General features: G+C 42.9%; 1 protein-coding gene across 10 annotated transcripts in view; it reads right to left on the bottom strand.

Moving 5' to 3' along the window:
- Positions 1 to 20,373, bottom strand: part of ST3GAL3 (ST3 beta-galactoside alpha-2,3-sialyltransferase 3) — a 181,821-nt gene that overhangs the window by 38,781 nt on the left and 122,667 nt on the right. For all 10 annotated transcript variants that reach the window (XR_015259235.1, XM_086753784.1, XM_086753779.1 and 7 more), the window contains 3 exons: positions 18,981 to 19,044; positions 10,744 to 10,839; positions 6,094 to 6,280 (listed from right to left, as the gene is read on the bottom strand). Coding sequence is in view for 9 of the 10 variants with exons in the window: in XM_086753784.1 (XP_086609910.1) it covers positions 6,094 to 6,280; positions 10,744 to 10,839; positions 18,981 to 19,044 (347 nt within the window). In the remaining variant the exon portion in view is untranslated. The remainder of the gene's footprint in view (positions 1 to 6,093; positions 6,281 to 10,743; positions 10,840 to 18,980; positions 19,045 to 20,373) is intronic.

The following is a 20,373-nucleotide window of genomic DNA, read 5'->3' as shown; positions in this document are numbered from 1 at the left end:
GGAAGAAGAGAAGCTCTAAACAAAAGCTCAGCTGATAGTGAGGGCTCTGGCAGCAGTCTGGCCTTGGCTCTAGCAGAGTCACACAGGCTGATCAAGGCAAGAAGGTATTGTAACATACATTTTAGCAGGACTAGAAGTAACCTGTTGACTTAAAGCAGAAATGTAGTTCCAAATTAAAAGATTAAAAAATCTCCACTGCTGCCACATCCACAAGATCGCCACAGGCAGCAGTCACATGCTGTGACAAAGGAGGAGGGGTTATGTTGTGCCCACTGCTGGAGTCTCGACATCTGCTGGAGGACAACTGCTTTTCAGATGGCATCACTGCCATGTCAGAGGCATGCCCCTGCAAGGGACAGAAAACCAAACTTGGCTTTGCTCGCAGGCAGGTGCTCACTTGCTCCTATAACTTTCACTATCAAAGAGAGCTTCAAGGTGCTGCAGGCACTAACCGCACAAGTGACTCCTCCTGGCAAAGGCTGCAGAGATTCTTGCTGAAAGCATCCACAGACTCATTACTACACGAGAAGGAAGCTTGTGAGCTGCCAATTTCTAGTGAAACCTTTGCCCTCACTTGGCTGCTTTACCACTGCATGCCAGATGTTCAGGGAAGTGAGCCCTAGCAAGCAAGAGAGCTCCTTCTGATTCACTAACAACGGGCAAAAAACCACCCTGGAACCAGCCTCAGCGCCAGGCTGTGATGGCTCGTTTGCATAACTAGCGCTTGTAAATTCCTCTGTTTATTTCAGGAAGCATCTACTCTCCATGCAACGCAGAAACCTTCAGCTTTTGACCATTATTTTAATAGAGAAGAACAGTATATGGCCAAACTAGCCTCCCCCTGTAATTCCTCTGGTACTTTGGCTATTCAGGAAGAGCTTCTGTCACTGAAAGACCTGGCGTGACGCAGGACGGTACAACAGTGGGAAGCAGGCAGGGTGGGTCACAATACATACGGGTAATGTCTCTTGGCAAAAAGAACAGTCCAGGAGAGAGCGTAACTGTTCTGAGTGACTGTCCGTGAGTAATCCACCTCTGGGGATGCACTAGCAGCAGCTGTTTCATCAGAGGAGGGGTGCATGGAAGTGTCAGCAGGCTCTTGCTGCAATGACTGCAAGTCAGCTCTGCCAGACCAGTTACCAACAACTGGTTGTGAACAACAGTTGTGAACAACTCACATCCGTGACCCTTCTGCAATAATCATGGGTTCACACAACGCAGGCTGTGGGACTCCAACCCACTTCCTTTCCACTTGTGCACTGACATTTGGTCAGCCTGGTGCAACATTCCCCTCTGCTAACCATGTTACCTTTCTCAATCCCACACACCTTTTCCCCCCATTTACTCGCAACAAGTGCAATTATTTTCTCCTTCACTTTATTCTAATGCTTGTCAAATGACTGAAATTGTATTACCACAGTTTTAGTCACTGAGATTCACCCGTCTTTCCCCTTCTTAAAGACAAGTCTACGCTCTCCAGTGATAACAGTCTTACCTTAACTTGCTACAAAACTTGCAATTTTGAGTGCCAGCTCTCCCGGAACTCTATGATGGAGACTACCTTTATTTTGCTGCTGCTGTTGAATATTTAGCCAAACGCGTCCTTTTTCTAGACTAATCTTTTGTGTCAAGTTTTTATTTCCTTCAAGATATTTCAGTTTTAATGTAAAATAAAAAGCAGCTGAGCTTTTACTTTTTCTTTGGTCCATATTCCACTGCTGCTCTTTCTGGATATGGTGCCTCGCAGGGCACCAAGGCATTACGCACATCTCCGGAAGGCTGTTGCATGAAACTGTAACACATCAAGTCTTCTGCCTCACCATTCTGCTGCTGCTTCTGCATCACACTGATTCTTTTTCCTTCTAACATCTCCTGAAAATCCTCCTCTCTACAGAGCACTGATCCCTTCCTCAGTATGGAAGTGCTGCCAAAAGACTAACATAACACAGAGCAAATCCCTCTCAGCTGCAGAGAGAATAAGCTTATCTGACCATTGACCCCAGCAATAAATAGCCATTCGCCTTTCATTAGCTCTCTCTTCAGATAAAATCCCTTTGATTTCACTTACTTGAGAGAGGACTAAGCAAGGATCCTAGTACCTGGCCCAGAATCTCTGGTCAAGCAGGTCCAAGCAGCTGCAGGTCTGGGATCTGAAGGAATTCAGAAAGTCTCATACCCCATCTGTGACTGTACCATGGACACATGCAGTTGCCATCAACTTTCAGAGGCAAAGGAAACATCAGAGGGCAGAGTTCAGCCCATTTTTTTTTTTGAGGAATGTGTCCACTTCCACAGCAGGATGCTTCCATTTTCTTATCTCTATCCTGAGGTCAGGCTCCTGACTGTAACCACTGGTTTGCAGTGGGGAAGAAGTCTTGCAGAGGGACAGGCCTGATGCCAGATAAGGAATAAGTGACAGTGCCATACAGAAGTCCTAGGTTAAGCAAGTGCCTCCAGGTGAATCCAGGAAAGGAAGAAACTCCCTTTCCTCTGGAAAATCAGCTGAGAGAGAAACAGAAACTCTCCACAGGGAGAACCGGGCAGGCATTTTGTCATTCTGAACTTACAAAACACTGATTAAAAAAATACTAACACTCACTACCAGAACAAACAGACGCCTACGTCTTATTCCCATAGCACTGTTAGATCTCTATTGGGTCATTTCTTCTAGCTAAGAGACAGCAGTTTTTGCGTCCATTTCCACTAGAAAAAGCAGCTGGGCTAGCCACCTGCTTGCAGCTACAGGCAGTGACAGCAAGATCTCAGCCTCAAGTAGAGAGAGATCAGGCTAGAAAGGACAAGGCAGATGCTTTCCAGTCACCTGGACTTGCATCCTAAAGTAGTCAGTGAACTGGCTCAGCAGACACAAAAACCAGCAATGATTCCCTTTGGGAACTTGTGTAGAACAGGTAGGGTGTCAAAGGATTGAAAAATGGACAAATGTAGTGCCTAGCCTTAAGAAGGCAAAAAAAAAAGGAAAGAGCTGATTCATGATTTCAAATCTCAGAATAGCAAGACTAATTATTTGTAAGCACCTGAAAAAAATAACAAAGACTGAGTAGCAATCCAGGAGGATTTGTCAAGAGCGAATCATTACTGGAAAAAAAAAGAGAAAGTATTTCTTTATACAGGGAAAAAAAAGTGTCATAGGGCAGAAGCAAGACAAACTGGAACTCAGCAAGGCTTCTGACATATCACCTTCACAAACATCCCCACCCTCCCTCCCTCCTAAAAAAAACCAAACCACCACAAAACAAAAACCAAAAACCAATGTATGCTCACAGCCCAGAAGGTCAACCACCTCCTGCGCTGCATCAAAAGAAGCATGGCCAGTAGGTCCAGGGACGTGATTCTGCCCCTCTACTCTGCTCTCGTGAGACCCCACCTGCAGTTCTGCATCCAGCTCTGGACCTCCCAACATAAGAAGGACATGGACCTGTTGGAGTGAGTCCAGAGGAGGCCACAAAGATGATCAGAGGGCTGGAGCACCTCTCCTGTGAGGACAGGGTGAGAGAGTTTGGGCTGTTCAGCCTGGGGAAGAGAAGGCTCCGGGAAGACCTTATAACAACAGCCTTCTAGTGCCTAAAGGGGGCCTACAGGAAAGATGGGGAGAAACATTTTAGAGGGCCTGTAGTGATAGGACAAGGGGTAATGGTTTTAAACTAAAAGAGGGTAGATTTATATTAGATACAAGGAAGAATTTTTTTACCATGAGGGTGGTGAAGCACTGAAACGGGTTTCCCAGAGAGGTGGTTGATGCCCCATCCCTGGAGATGTTCAAGGCCAGGCTGGATGAGGCTCTAAGCAGCCTGATCTGGTTGGAGATGTCCCTACTTCTTGCAGGGGGATTGGACTAGATGACCTTTGAAGATCCCTTCCAACCCAAACCATTCTATGATTCCATGAAATGTTATTGATGATACTACTATGATGCTAGTTCAGAAGTGGCCAAAAAAAATATCCAGGAGCTCTCAGTGGGCTCACTGTAGAAATGAAAGGATGTTATTACTTTGGGGCCTGCCTAGGAACCAACTTTGTTTAGTGTTTTTGTCATCAACCTGGATGATGTAGTAAAAATTATGTTTATTAAATTGCAGAGGACATGAATCTGGAAAGAATGGCAGGTATGCTGGAACTTGGCAAACTAGAGAAGTGTTCTGGAAGAAAGAATCGGTAGGGACAAGTGCATGGTGGTGCTCTTTGGCAGTAAGAGCCAACAGCACAGGCACGGGGTGCAGAGCTGGGGAGGCAGCTGCTCTTCAGTTCTGCCTGAGACCTGGTGTCTCAAGGAACCAGACGCTCACCTTCAGTCCCATGCCACTGTGGAAAAGGCAGTCAAAACAGCAGATATATAAAGAACAAGAACCCTGAGGCTAGTGAAGAAACTATTTGCTCCTCTCTATTTGCTGTGCTCTGCACATTTTTGGGTGCTGCTCTTTACAAAAAAGATGAATCAATTGCAGGCATTTGAAAGAGCAACAAGAATAGGAGATCTGGAAAATATCACCTACAAGAACTGAAAAAAAAAAAAATGGAGTGTTTATTCCAAAGAAATGAAGGATAAGGAGTCAACCATAAGAGCACTGAAGTAACATGCAATGCAAGAAGCTCAAGTTCTTTCTGCTGTCTGCTAAGCTGGGCACTGAAGCACTCAGTTACGATTACTGCAATCACTGTCCCCAGTCTTCTAGCAAGTTTTAACAAACAAAATTTGCTGCGTCTTTCCAAGAACAGGGGATACCACTTAGAACCTAGTGATGACTGTATGACTGCAAGCATCAGGTGGAAATTCAATCTGTTTTGAAGTAAACCAACCCATCCTTTGAACTTCAAGCTAAACACTAGGAGTCCCTGCAACTGCGTTCAGGTTGCAGGGCACTGACACTGCCACGGCTTTCCCTTGCCCAGAACGAAGAACAAGAGCGTGGCATAAACAAAAGAAAATTATTTTGACTCAATTATTCATGTTACGAAAGCCCATTTGTGCTTGCCCAGAGGCTGACAGGTAACTTCATCTGTCTGTTACCAGGAAAATAATTACAAGTTGATGTCAGTGTGAAACAAGAGTACAGTATGAGCTCTCAAGGTAATCTATGTAACAACCATACACAATTATATTCCCAGACTGTTTCATTCTGTATATGATGAGCTGCCAACCTCCTCTCTCTGTCTGTAAACACATAACATCTAATCCTTAATTCATTTGTCTGGTAATCTGTTGAAAAATCATTGAAGAACATTCGAAAACAGATATATAAGATTTGTAAAACAAGAACTATACCCAAACAGAGGGCATTTATTCTGTATTTCATGACTACAGATAAAGACAAATCATCCACTGAATGAGAAGTCATTGATTACAATCGGATTCCATTTAGGATGGGTGAATTACAGAGAACAACTCTGACTGGTAACAGGTCCATGGTCCGTCAAAAGGGCACTAATGCAATTGATTGGGACAAAGTATTTACATGGGGTAAGAAGCGGATTCACCACTTCAGTGGTTTAAAATTAGACTTGATACTATTCTTCTGGGTGATACTTTAGCAAAATACAAATAATGAATCTCAGTGGAGCAATAACTGAGCAAAATATAATGGCTTGTGCTATTCAGAAGGTCACATTATATCTGTGGATTGCAGCCTTTTCAACAAGTTGTGCAGCTACTGCCTCCCCCTTCCCTCCTGTGCCATCATATCCTTATCTCCGAACTCTCATTTGTCCCCCTTGCCATCGCTCTTTTCCTTCCTCTACTCTTAAATCCTAAGAGTCCATAAAATCCATGCAAAAGATGGTCCTTTTATATACTCTTTAAAATAAATAAAAATTAAATTAATTGTTCATAGTACACACTAACATAATCTTGAATAGAAAGCCTCATCTGTGATGCAAGGTCAGGTTACAGAGAGATGCCTTTGTAAAACCTATTTAATTAAAGCTGAAGTCCAAAGAGGTAAAAAAAGCCTTCACTTAAATGCAGCAGGACACAGAGAAGAACTCTCCCTAGACCAAAACGGGGCAATTATGACTGTGATGCCTGCCCACCGTTTCTAGTTAGATGACCTTCACAATGTCAGCTGACAGTGCTCTTACCACTTTCTCCTTGTAAACAATGTATTTCAGCCACTTGAAATCCTGCCATTTGAATCCCGCCAGAACAAACAGGGAATCCTTCTCATACTGCTCCATTTTCTGGATTGCACCTTCAGGATACGTGATCCGGAGAGTTGTCTTGCCACCCACATCTTTTTCAAAGCCCTTCACTGGAGCGGAGTTCAGCCTGCAGGGCAACCAGAGAAGACACTGTCATAGATTCCCGCTTACGCTCATGCATGTTGATGACACAGCAATCACTGCTGGGCAAGAGTTCCCTGTACGCAGCTGTTACAGCAGCAAATGTTAACTCTTGCAGTTCTTAATCACAAACATTTATGAAGCTTTATACCAAGTGACAACAGTTTAATTAGAAGTTATTTCAATGATTTCATTAAACATAATGCAAACCATTCCTGCATACCCCTTCTTGTGATTTAAATTGGGTTGGAAGCTTTAGAAAAGGAATCTAAAAAATACTGTCCTTGCAAATTTAGAGTTACAAACTAAGCTTTGATATTTTAACATCCCATCACTCCTGGGACATCTTACTTGGATTCTGCAAGGCTGGGCTGAAATAGAGGATGGCAGTTTAAGCGGATTGAAACTGGTCTCATGCTCCTAGCCCAGTCCAGAGTTTACACTGCTCATCTTACCTGCAGGGAGGTTGTTTAGAACTAAGACGGCTAATAATTAAAAAAAAAAAAAAAAAAAAAAAAAAAGGAACAATCTCCACCTGGTTTAATTCCCCAGACTGGCCCATCCAGAAGGCAAACTGCCCTGCAATGCCAGCTCAAAGGAAGAGGTTGGGCTGTGCAGCTGAGGTAAGGCACAGCATCACTGCAGTTCCACTAACTCCAAGGAATTTCTACTTTGGAAGCGCATCCCCCTCCGAAAGCACCCATGCAGACACACAGCTTTGTTCTTGGGCACACTGATTTCTAAGGGAATGCTATGTGTTTAGCTGTGCTGTCCCCTGAGGGACAAAGTCTCTCCAAAAAATAAACTGCTCTGGCATCAACAGCAATGATTTCTTTCAAGACATTAAAGTTATTCAGAACTTCTATGGAAAACTAGAAACCAAAGCTGAGGAAATTTCAAGTAACTTGGAATACAAATCTTGCTGACATCAAACAGCAGCCCCTGATGGACCAGCATTGCCTGCTTGAATTATTGCAGCCTTCTTGACTTGGGGTAGTTCAATACACTGTAAAGTGCTTATGGACTGCAAATTTTGCTGTGTAGGAATGTTAATGAGGATCTGGATTTATCTTTTTCAGCCCGGGTAAGCATTTTAGGTGGGAAACCTTTTAGTAGAAGAAAATCCCTGTATACAATCTGAAATTATATTCAGAATTAAGGATAAAATTCCTATGTGTTTTTAGTAAAAATATTTACTTTATCATTATGAATACAAATTTAAAGGGAAAACAACTTAAGAATCGGCACCACCACAACTTATATAGGAGACAAAGCCCTTTTTTTGTGGTTTACAAACCCTAGCTTTGTATACTGACTTTAAGGTATCTAGACCTGACTGCCGGCAAAAACAGTGCCCCCAGCCAGTCGGATCCCTTGCTTTTTCCTCTGTTGCTGATGGCGCGTTCGCATATTGCTCACTTTCACTATGGATGTTATTTAAACTTCAAAGCATTTTGTCTCTTTGGGATAGATGAGCCTACATAATGTAAAAGCACATGGTCCTAAAGGTAACAGAGATAAATACAAGGAAGCACTACATAAAGAAAACTAATTATACATATTTTCATCTGTCCTCTTGAAGTTGAGGGGAAGGTAGCACCTGCAGGCATTTCAAAAGTCAACGTGTAACTCTTTGGCAGGTTTTCCCCACCCCCAGCTTCTGGGTTCACTATTTAGCTGCTTACCTTGTTAAAGCTCCCAAAACTTGGGACCCCTATTTTGCATCTAGACAGGAAACAAAACAAACCATTTCCCCTAAGTAAAATCAGGTCTCAAGCAAAGGGCCAGAATGTGAGTTGCTGACAGAGTCATAGCAATGGAGCCAGCGCTGTCAGCCCCACGGTCACTGCCCCAGGGGCAGCACAGGCAGTGGAGCAGAAGTAGTTCCGGCAGCCACAACCTGTGCTCACGAAGATGCATATTATACAGTTTGAACCCTTTCTCAGGCAGGACAGGCTAGTGGTTATAAACACAGCTAAATCTTAGAACACCTCAGTTAGAATGCCACGCCTCCTTGTACTGCCCATGGACAGGCAGTTTTTTCCACAAAAAGCTTCAGAGTATTTTTCTGTCTCTGTATCCACTGACACAGGGAGCTTAGAGACACTAACTCCTAACCTAGACACCATGAAGATTGTCCCAAATATCGATAAAGTATCATCACCAGGTGAATCCCCATCTCATTCTAACCAGGAATTTCTGACACATCATAGTTGTTTTTCCTGTCTCCAGTCAATTCTAAGGAGGCATTTCAGAGCACTGATGACTGACTTCTGCAAGAAGCTCCTGCCACCTAAACAGTGTGGCAACTGGGAATAACGTCTGCACTGAAATCTGATAATATCCAGTTAAAAAAACCCAGTAACTAACTCACTCCAAGCTGTTTCAGAACTGTCAGAGCTGATCTGACTCTCTTCATCATAAGACCAAAATTTGTTGCTGCAATTAGTGATCCTCCCATGGTAACATAGGATGCATCAAAAAACTCCACGAACTGCTGGATCACTCCTTTGTCCACAAATGTATCACATTTTTCCCCTTAAAATCCACCTCCTAGGTCCCAACACTGATGCTTCAAAGGAGTTTTGCAACCTATGAAAAAGGATGCTATACACAAGGGACTTCCCCAGGAGTAAAGGAAGCAGTGGGATACATTTAAGAAAAAGTCTGCTCTCACCTCCTCAGTCCCACATCCAAGCACCTGGCTTCATTTAACCTTTACAATTGACTTTTCTCTCCTTTATCCATCCTATAAACAGCACAGGTGCTTAGCTGCCCTCTTATCCTCTCGGCTTGCAAACTGACTTAGATTTACTGATGTGGAGAGAAAAAGTTGAACTTTTCATTTGGAAATTAAATAGTGGACTTTCTGATGTAAATCTTAGTGGGTGGCTTAGTCCAGATGGATTGAAACTGTTCTCTTGCTACTTTTTGAACAGTCGCAGCCCAAGAAGAGGTTATAACTGAATTTTAATTCAGCTCAAATAACTGCAAGTCACCAGACTATGACAAGCAGTAAGAGCTCTTTGCTAGCAACTGATAGTGGGATGAACTAGGAGAAGGGCTGTAAAAATTCATCGTGTTCTGAACAGTCATCCCTATGTCAGGAGCACTGTCAGGGAAGCAGGGAACCATTCACAGGAACAAAGGACTGAAAGGGATCTTCTTGGTCTTTTTGTCCAGAGTGAGAGGGTATTTATTACTCTATGTATATTCTATTCTTTCCTATGTGCCTATGTGCGCACAGGAAAGAAAGGAGATCATGCTAAATGATACCTTCTCTATGCCTTAAATTCTTTTATTAATCCTTTCCTTTCTTCCACCTTAGCTAAGAATTTGCTATTTGCCACCATGTCTCATGGTTGACTAAAGTTCAGAGAGATTATATCAGTTACATCCACTTTAATATGAAATCAGTTACCTTACTAAGGTAAAAAAATACCAGCTTAGATGACGTTAAATCAGTTTTTATAAACTTAAACTGTGGTTTATCCCACTTTTCCTATTTATCATCATAATATTTTGTTACCCATCATTCTGAACCTGCTATAAAGCTCTGCATTATTATCAAGTCAGACTAATGGGTCTGTAGCTCGCTAGAGTATGTCCCCCCTCCCTCCTAGACACACACTCTCTCTCACTCTCCATTAGTACAGGTATTATGTTTGTTAATCTCCAGTCATCCAGAACACCCCTCTGACTTGACAGATTTATTACTAAGAGTTACGACTAGACCTGTGATTTCACATATCAGCACGATTTTCAAACATTCTGAGATCATGATGATCCAGGTCCTGAGTGAAAGCAAGAAGTTCTAACATTGACTGTGGCTGTTTCCACTCCTATGCCACTTGGCTTCTGCTCCCTTATTCAACACCATCATCCGCAGTGAAACAGAGGCAAAGTATTCACAGCTTCTAGGGTGCACCTCCAGGTGTTTTTTCATTACTGGGTCCTCACTCATGGAGGCTCACTGCTTCCTAAGACCGTGTACTGGACCAGTCTTAGTTCTTCCCATGCTAACTGTGAAGTGTGGGTCCTGGGGAGTGCTACACATGTAGGACCAATAATACTTCCCTCAGCTAGCCAAGAGATGTCTCTGCGAGCAGATCTAATGGTATATTTTATTGCTTTACCACCTAAGGGCGTCACAAAAGAAGCAGCTCTTAGAAAGGAGCTGTAGAGAGAAGGTAAAGGTGAGATCATAGGAGAGAGCACATTCCTCAACAGCTGCGGAAAACTGAATGCTTGAGGAGTGCCTTTACCCTTAGATGTGATCACTATTTATAACAAATGCTTTTATGCTCTTTGTTTTTTCCCCCTCAATATTAATTAATATTTCCATACTAATAGATACTGTCAGTAGTGCAGGTTTAACCTTTGACTGCATAGCATGTGAACTAATATAGAAACTGCATATACAGGATAATTGTGATGGCAAAGACTCACCTGACAACAACATCATAGTCATCAATTTTTAACCCCAATGACTTATTTGCAAGTACTCCACCATTTCCCACAATAATACATCGCCGGCAGCTGAGACTGTGGAAGAAACAGAGGAAAAAGGTGATTTTTGTAACAAATTCAAACACACTGAGCTGCACAAATTTTGTTTGCACCTGAGAAGTATAGGGAACCTGTTAGAATATTAAGAATTAAGAGCAGGACAGAGATACACTTGATATCCAGCTCACCCCATCATGCCCAGGCACCACATGTGATAAACTGCTTTCAACACCTCACACCACGTGTGGCCTAGTGAGACGAGCTGTCAGGACAAGCAGCTCCTCTCCCCACACCCCTGGTATGTTGGGCTTGAATCAAACCCATCTGTTTACTTAAACCTTCTCATTATTCATTTAGCACTGAAATAGCAATAAACCAAAGGCTTAGCGAGGAAGTCCTCTCTCCAAGCAATTTTCTGAGTGCAGGCAAATCTTGCCAGGTTATCTGCGGTGTGCTCACCTTGCTGAGAGCAAAATTGCTGCAGTTATCATAAGACTTCTAGAGACAGAAAAACATTAAATGGATAGAAAAAGGACCCCTCGACATTCCTCTCTGTTAGGAAATGTATATAGAGACATAATGGGTGAGGAAGGGGAAGAAAAAATAACCTTAATTAACAAAGAAACAAGAAAGAAAAGGAAGAGAACAGTTTCTCGTGGAACTGCGAGTCATGAGAACTCTCTGCAGCAGATGTTAAAAAGTTATTTCGTTTTGAAGATGGAGAGAGGACTTCTTTCCAGCCATCTAATCCCAAACGCAGCTGGCTCTTCTGGCAATATGCCTCCATCTCTGGTAGTTCACTGAAGGAATACGTGTCTGCAGAGCTTTTTTCGGAAAGGGTCCAAAGCGATCAGTTGTTTGGAGCAGATCTCTCGGCTAGGCGGCCTTCCTAGTCCCAGGCACAGTCGACTGGTCTTTTTTAGGCTGTCCACGTTTTGATCAGCCTGAAGAGCCAGTGTGAGGAAAGCTCTGCTTATGTGGGGTCTTGTCTTTGCAGAGCGGGGCTGGAGTGCACTTAAAGACTTAGCTAAACCACTGAGGGTAACCCTGCTGACAGAGCCATTAGCTGGAGATATACGCAGAATTAACAGCACCAAGAAATGCTCAGGAACAGCTTCCCCAGCCCGGATAAAGTTTCACTGCAGATCCCAGCCTTTCCAAAAGAAAAATCCTCTTCAAGAAGATGGACATATTAGCCCAGTGCTCATGTCCCTAAGGGCCGAAGAAGTATGGATGTTTGTGATAATCAAATCACAACAGAGAAATAACTTCATGGACAATGGTATAGAAAAAAAATACAGTTCTGGCGACAAGGAGAAAGCAGAGGCAAGATCTGGCTCAGGCAATATATTGTGTCAAGGAGGGAAGACCCAAGTATACCACATCAAGTGACAAAGACGGTAACAGCTTTGTCAAAACTTTTAAGGAACAGGTGCTGCAGGAGGGAAAAGAAGACATAGTTCAGTTCTGGTCAAGTGACATTTCAGGTGAAAACACACTCTTTTGATAAGAAAGTTTGACCTCCTGAACAACAGAATGCTGAGTGACATACTGTAATTTCTCTACCCAGTTGTCTCTGAGCCATGACTTTTCTTAATTTTACATTTTGAAGAATATCATGCTGAAATCCAAAGGCTGCAAGCTATAGACACTCTCTTCTACTACTTTCCCACTTACTGTTAGGATGCTAGCTCTTACCAATTTTGAATACAGATGTGTTTGTTTCAGCCTCAAACCACTTAATCTCATTCTTCTCTTTTCTGCTAAATTAAAGCACCATCTACTGTCAGCAGTCCCTTACACATCTGTATGTGATCTGCTTACCGACAAACTTCTCTGTGTAAACATCTGCCTCTAGCTGGATAATCAGTCATGCATCAGACTGGTGAGCATGAGCCACCACACATGAGATAAAAGAACAAGTTCCACCAGCCAAAGATCTTCCAACAGCCTCTCTTTGTGGCTCTGTTCCCACACAGTACTTGTAGATCGATCAAAGACCATTCTTAATTTTCTCTTGACCACACAAACAGGAGAGAGGTCACCACATCTCTTACGGTACGACAGCTCTCCTAGATCTTGAGTCATATTTGCAGTACCTCTCTGAACCGTTTTCAACTTCTCTCTGAATCTTTGAAGCACTGACTCTGGAAGACCAGCATGCAGAGCTAATGCTGCTCAAAGCAGGGTCCCTTTTACACAGAGATTTTATGTTCATCATTCCAATGCTCTTTTTATAGTCATTGGTTTGTATAACATAATCCTCATCTTGTAAGCATGATCTGTTGTCACCTCTGAGATGCCTGACTTTTGATTTGGCTCCAGTAAAGGACTGCTCAGAAAAGAGCCCTATGAAGAGGTCTAGGCTGACCCAGTCCTCCTGCTCCACACTTCCCCAGTCTTTGGCTCTAGTAAATTTTCCTAGTGTAATTTTACATTTTGTACACATCAGTCTTAACCACTCCAAACATCTGCCAGCAGGATTATACTAGAAGTGTCACTAAAGGATTAATTCTCAACTCTGACAGTAACTTTTTAAAGCTCTGTGACATATCCCATTCCTGAAAAGGTAATGTCTACAATGGTGTTGTGTAGAAACAGAATATAATGGACTGAAACAAATGCCTAGCTTAAAAAGGTTACCTTCTCCTAAAAAAAACCCCACCTTCATCTACAAGACAAGGTTTCACTTCATAAAATCCAAGGTAACTGACATCAGTCACGCTGCCATCCTAGCTTGGTGACAGATCCAACTTTCCAGGATTCTCCCTGCAAAACTGAGCTAATCAACTTAAAGCCACCTCTTTGTCATCTCCCATACTTCTCCAGGAATGCCACAACATTTGCTGTTCTATTCAACATTCTAAGAAGGGTCAAAAAGCAGACAGTAATAACAAAAAGAACTCTCTAACTCTGTAAATACTCTTCAGTGCTTACTGATTTAAAAAGACATACAATTGTCATTTAACATCCTCACAGTTACCAATAAAAATACAGAAGGTATTTCAGTGTTGCTGTAAAATGGGCCAACACCATTCTATCTTTACCCAAATAAGTGAAACAAATACTTAACTGAATGGTTCTGCCTTTACTCATCATAACTGATAGGTTAATCACCTTTGCCCAGCTCATGTCTGAACCACTCATACTCGGGTGGTCTCAACATACTTAAGTGCGACCTCCTTTTTCCGTCAGTCTGCAGATCAGATTTTTCAGTAGTATCTTTTTGACACCAAAGTCTAATCTTTGATCTTCCAGCAGCTTTTTCTTAAATCTCCTTTGAAAGTCTTCTGCCCACTCTCATTGCAAAGCTGGAAGGTTCTGTTGCCCACTCAGAAGGCTGTACTTAGGTGCGGATTGCTTTCTCCATGTGCACATGATGAAGATATGGTGAGTGTGGGACTTTGCCTGGGCTCTGCACATCAGGTGTGCAGGTCAAGTCTCGGCAGCGTAGGCTGTTTTGATCAAGACAGGCAGAAAGGTGAGCTAGCTTCGTCTCTCCAGCTTTGGCAGTCACACTGTGGGATAGTGAGAAGATTGCAGGGCCACCCTGATGGCACTGTGAAAAGGAAGCATTCAACAGGGACATCACGCAGCTGACCTCACATCCCAGCCAGCAGTTTGGACACTTGGTACCAGCACAGCTGGGCTCCTTCACAGCCAGCACTGACTGACGATGCCCAAGCATGGGAATCCTGCAAAGTCACTGCTGGCTTCACACAAGTTTCTGGCTGAAGAAACACCCCATGCAGGCAATATCAGCTACAGCTCAATTGTTTCTCCATAAAGAGGTGTGCAAACACCTTTTTGTTTGTTTACACAGTATGTGAAAGCCATATCATATTTCCAGAAGAGCTCAAGGACTGAACACAGACACAGCCCAGGTTCCAGTTTGCTACCAGGGTGGTATGAAGGAGGGTCATGGACTTTCCCCACCAGAAAGACTTTCCCTAAAGCCCTAAGCTGAGAGCTGCAACCAGATGCACAGCCTCTGACACAGATGGTCAGAGGCTGAATTCATCTACACCAAAACCAGGATTTGCACAGATTTTCTTGAACAATATAGCACTGTAAACACATGTATGCGTGCAGCAATTGCTACTTCCTCTTCCTCTCTTATCAAAGCGCTTTAGGGATTTGTCAGGGGAGAAAAACCACAAAGCCTTCCTTTACGCAACTTTGGAACTGAAGGCTTTAAGGAAAGACATAACAGAATAATTAAAAAACACATCTTCAGGGTAACTGAAGTTTAGGGAGGCTTAGCATATTCTGGTTTGTTCTGGCTGCTGATACTTAAACTGGTGCGATCAGCCTGAGCCAGAGGGACACACACATCTCTTCTGCTCTATCAAATTGCTTCCTCACTTGTTAGTTACATATTGCCTTAGTAAGACTCCTCTTGATTATAAACTCACTCTCAGTTTTTCTTCATTACCACCCGGAGGCAATACAAAAGGGTCAGTCAGGCTTTTATATTATGTCTTTTCACAGCAAATTTACAGGCCATCACCGCAGGGATTTGACCCCAAAATCCACTGAAGTTTAGCCAGGAGAAGAGCCATGGAACTAGAAACCAAGCCCTGATCAACTTGCAGAACGAGGGGCAGGCCACTGGAGCAGCCACTAAAACAAGCGGTGAAAATGCCAGAGATGTCAGGCCTGGAAAAGCCAACAGAGGGCAAGACAACTCTGAAGTGTCAGAGACAAGGCCCACCAACATATGCGTTAAGGAGAAAGGCACGGCAGCACCGAAGGAAGGGGACAAAGTCCCCTGGATCTTCCATCTTCTCCAGGAAAGCTCAGAGCTGAGTTGCAACTACCCTCACAAACACAACTGCAGCTTTACCCACCTCCTGCCCTGGAGCAGAAGCAGGTTACTCTAAGCAGTTCAACACAAAGGTGACATAATAAGGAGTAACGAAGAAATTAAGAAAGCATGGCGTCACTTACACTATGTTACAGGCGGGAACTATAGCATTTGTTCACATGCCCTCCAGCTGCTGCTAGTTATTAACACAACTCCGCTCACAATGGAGGGATTAGCTGGAGTGACTTGGCAAAGCTGCTCTGGGACGGTGAAAGGTGTACAGAAACCCGGAAGGACTAAGTTTGCCTCATTTCAGCACCATGTCAGTACATTGTGTCAGAAAAAGGTGCATTAGAATGCCCTTTGGCACAGGGATAATCAAACAAACAAGTTCACTTCCAGGGCTTGTGGGAGGCAAGTGAAGGTAACATCTCAAGAGATAGCTTTGTGAAGGAGGACAGAAATGGAGAAGCTTGGGTGTGGTCAAGACCAAAGGCTTGGTGTAGATCCCCCACCACACAACTCTAATCCCCTCTTTCCTTCCTATGCTCTCACACTCTGTTCTGACCTCACCTCTCTGCCTCTCCCACCCTTCCCCTGGGAAACCTGCATTTGGCATGTGGTTACATGAACACTTGCTTCAATGGGCTAGCAGCACTCATCCTCCCCACCCATCCCCAACCCTCTGCCTCTCATCTTGCCGTTGCAGCGCTGTGCCAACACAACTCTTCAGTGGGAGGGGAGCTCTGTAAATGAGGCCACTGGAATGACTTGGGTTAAGAGAAAAAAAACCAACTTTTAAACTGGAATAGTTTCTGTCACCCACTTTAAAGCCCCTTTTCAAATAGCAGCAGCACAAGGAGAGGGTGTGGAGCTACAGTCCAAGAGCAGGCAGCAGCAGCAAAGATAGCTTCTTAAACCTAAATGTTGGTGTAACTCCATCCTAATGAGCAGGTGAACCTGGAGCTTTTTCCATACTGCAAGAATAAGCCTATTAGACTTCAGAAAGGATACAAGTGGAAGGGTTCACGAGGTCTCCTAGTCTGACCCCTTGTACCCCACAGACTTGAGCTGCATCTCTTACCTAACTCTTCCAACATAAGGCATTTTTTCAGCCCTCAAGTCAGGCTTTCTCCAGTTGCTACATGGAGGTGAGCAAAGGAGGGAGGTCTAGAGTTTCTCCTTGACCAGTGAGCAGTAAGGGAGTGAGCCGAACCCCCATCACACTGGAGCTGCTACAGAGAGGAATTGTCAGCCACTGCTTTAAGCTTGAGACAAGATGAGAAGTAGCTAACCTTCCCTCATCAGTCTGCTCTATCAGCTCTTCCGGAATCCAAAACAGTAGAAAGCCATTGCTGCCAGCACTGTAATTCATTGAAGACCACAGCTGAAAAACATTTTGGGAAGTATATCTAAGCCCTCTCACCAAGCAGACTTCCAAGAGCAGCACTGTGGTAACTTAACACCTCCTATAGTACCCAAGCTCTCTCTCATAAACCCTCTGTTGCAACTCCATCCAGCTACTGTTTTAGGCTCTCACTTTGCAACTTGCTATCCCAAGCCTTTCTTGTCCCTTTTCCCACCTCAGTTTCAATTTTTATTTTTCCTCTTTAAGACCTGCTCACTTGAAAGGGCTCTGGGAAGTATTTGATCGCGTACTCCAAAACTAACATTTACTGCTCTGCATTTATCAAAAAAGTTCCCAGGAGAACAGTATTTCCCCAAGATATCTGCGTGTTTACAAGCATACACACCACCAAACCTTGTTACTGCAATACTATAGAAACACATTTCTAGCTTGTTCCTTAAGTTTCGTTCATACTTGGTATCTCAGGAACTTTACATACACCTCATGAAGGCTGAGCGTTAGGTTTTTCTTATCTCTGCACCAAACCCACTATAAAGAATGCAATATCAAAGTGAGCAGCTCATGCCACAGTGGCTATGTTTCACAACCTCCTAAGAAATTACTTTAAAAAAAAAAAAAAACCAACCAAAATGTATGCCACTCCCCAAAAAGCAGGTGAGCAGCAACAGTCTCAATCACATTAACCTTCCCTGCAAGAATCTTCCATTTGCCCTCTATGTCATTAACACTAATTTCCCATCAGCAGCCTTCTGAAAGAGTCTACATGTAGACTTTTCAACAGATTAAAATCTTAACTCTCCAATCAGAGCTGAGATAAACCCCAGACAGGTGAGACTCAGTTGTGTGCAAAATCTCCAAGAAGGTCATTTGTAAAATGATTTTGCCTTCTGGACATAATTTCTCCAATGAATCCAAATTCCGAAGGCTTACCCTACGCAGCACTGCCGTGAGGTAAGGCAAACTTCAAAGCAACTACATTAGCACACAGATTGCAAAAACTAAGAATAAACTTTTGCATAGAAAGTAACTCCCAACTCTAACTACAGCAGGCAACATCAACAATCCATGTGAGAGATGTGGAGGAAAGGCTGGAAAACTTACAAACCTTGTCATGGAAAAGTGGGCAGAAGAGGAGCTGGGCCAGGAAATAAAACCAATGTGTTTAAAGTGCAGGGATTGTGCTATTAGCCTGGGTTGAAGGAAGCATCTCTGCTTGGAAAGGAATAGTACCAAAACTTTGAAAAGAAATCACATCGTAATCAAAACCTCTGACTGCTTCTGAAAGAAACTACCTCTAAACCACCTCTGGCACTAAACCAAAACTGCAGGGCAAAGGGAAGGAACGACAGAAAAGCAAGGAGAGGAAAGACTAAAGGATTATCATTGAGAAGCTGATCATAAACATGCCAGCGATTTTCAGAGGCAACCTCTACAATAGGACTGAAGAATCAAAGGAGCTTCTTCTAAAGGCATCAATTCAAATACCACAGGACCCAGGAGAGTGCTATCACATCCTGGCACAGGCTTGGCCAACACAATCACATATTGCAACCCGAACTGTTCTATGATTCCTGCTTTAAGAGTGAGGTGTTAGTGAAACATTGTTAAAACAAGCCAGTTCCCTTTTTCCCTCTAACAGCTTCTTGTGATCCTGTTGCTCTGTCAGAAAGGCTGAAAAATAATAATATATTTACCAAAACCCTGTCATTTACTTATTTGAAAAAGGGGCAAGAGGGTGTATTGTGACACTCCATGAAACAAAAGATTAGGAAATAGTCAAAAGGTAAACACTTGTTTCTACTCATGTTTGACTTAACAGAGGTCTCCAGAGTTTAGAGATTTACTGAAAAGAGGACTCAATTTCCAGCTCCTGATCTACCTCCAAAGCACAGCCAAATTTATTGGCAATATTTTCTGGCAAAAATATCTAATAGAATTTTTTTTAGAACATGTGGAAAATAATAACTTCTACTCCTTCTATTCTAAAAGGTCTCATCTTACCTGTCAAGAGCTGGAGTTAGACGGTAATCTTTGGTTGCTGACAGGATGGCTTTGATCAGATTATCTGGGGAGAAAGGAAGAAGATATTAAGAACAAGTCCTCACTTCTAATGGAAATGAAAAGTGATGTAAAGCATCTGAGGGAGTTACTTGGAGGAACTGAAATAAGGTTCACATTAGGAACAAACACTTAACTTGCATATTCCTATTTTCTCCGAACAATGACATTCACACGCTGGCTGCCAAGACTTGTTGTGTGTCAAATTCTGATGCAGTGTGCAAACGTCTTGCACAGAGAGAGTGACAAGGAACAAACAGTATAGTTTAAAGCAGTGGTTTCACACTCAGTTCCTTGAGATTGCAGTTTCACAAACAGATCAGACATGAAAACAACAGTATCACTGTCAATGCTTGCTTTCAGACAGACTTTTATGCAGCTGAGAGGTGAACTGGATGTAGGAACAGAATCAAATTAAAAATTATGCTTTTTATTTTCCTGGGTTACTTTTAGTTTAGGTTCAGTTCCTCAATCTTTCTTCACAGCAGAATCCAATTAAACCATCACAGTTGCTTAAATAAATGCCCATGGAACCCCAACCGACAGTGATAACTAGCAAACGCTGCAGCAACCAGATGGTGTAAGTTATGCAAGCATAGACACACACCCAAATTAAATGTATTAAATTGTAGAAGCACAATGTTTACACATAAATAATTCTATCGGCTATGGAAATTTTTGGTCTCCTTCCTTCTAGATTTTGTCCCTAATTTTTCCACCTCTCTCCTCCATAAAGGTCCAACCCCCTTTACCATGACCCATCCAGGGCCAAGAAGCAGCAATGCTTTGCTAGTCTGGGCTTACAAACGCACCTATAACTTCAGAATGGCTGTACTGAGTCCGACAAAAAGTCATCTGTCTCCAGATCCTGACTCTAACCGTGAACTCAAGCAGATGTCTAAGAGGAGCATAAGAACAAAGCAAAGGGACGCAGTATTTCCCTGAAAGTCTCTTCTATCATTCAATTATTTTCAAATCAGGGATTTCATATGTCAGGTATAGCTTCTATGTATCTGGTATCCCTCAGTGATTTCTCTTCCATGAGCTCAGAATCCTCCTGGATCAATATGGACTTGCAATTACTTCCCTTTCCTGATTTTGAATACAGCTTCTCTAAGCTTCATTTATACTGGAAGATTGTGAACAATTAGTCCCCTTCCACTTTCCTTGGGAGGCTGTAAATATCTATCATATCCTTCCCTTAAATATATTGGTCAAGTAGTTCAAAAGTTCTTGGGAGACAACCAGTCAAAAGGAATAAATAAGTCTCATTTCTTTACAAAAGATTAAAAATGACCCAGGAACACTAAGGAGACTGACATCAAGTGATTGTTTA

This window comes from Chlamydotis macqueenii, chromosome 8 (assembly GCF_036417535.1).
Source record: "Chlamydotis macqueenii isolate bChlMac1 chromosome 8, bChlMac1.mat, whole genome shotgun sequence".
Lineage (NCBI taxonomy): Eukaryota > Metazoa > Chordata > Aves > Otidiformes > Otididae > Chlamydotis > Chlamydotis macqueenii.
Note: the sequence above shows the minus strand (reverse complement) of the source record. Positions and strands in the feature narration are given on the sequence as shown.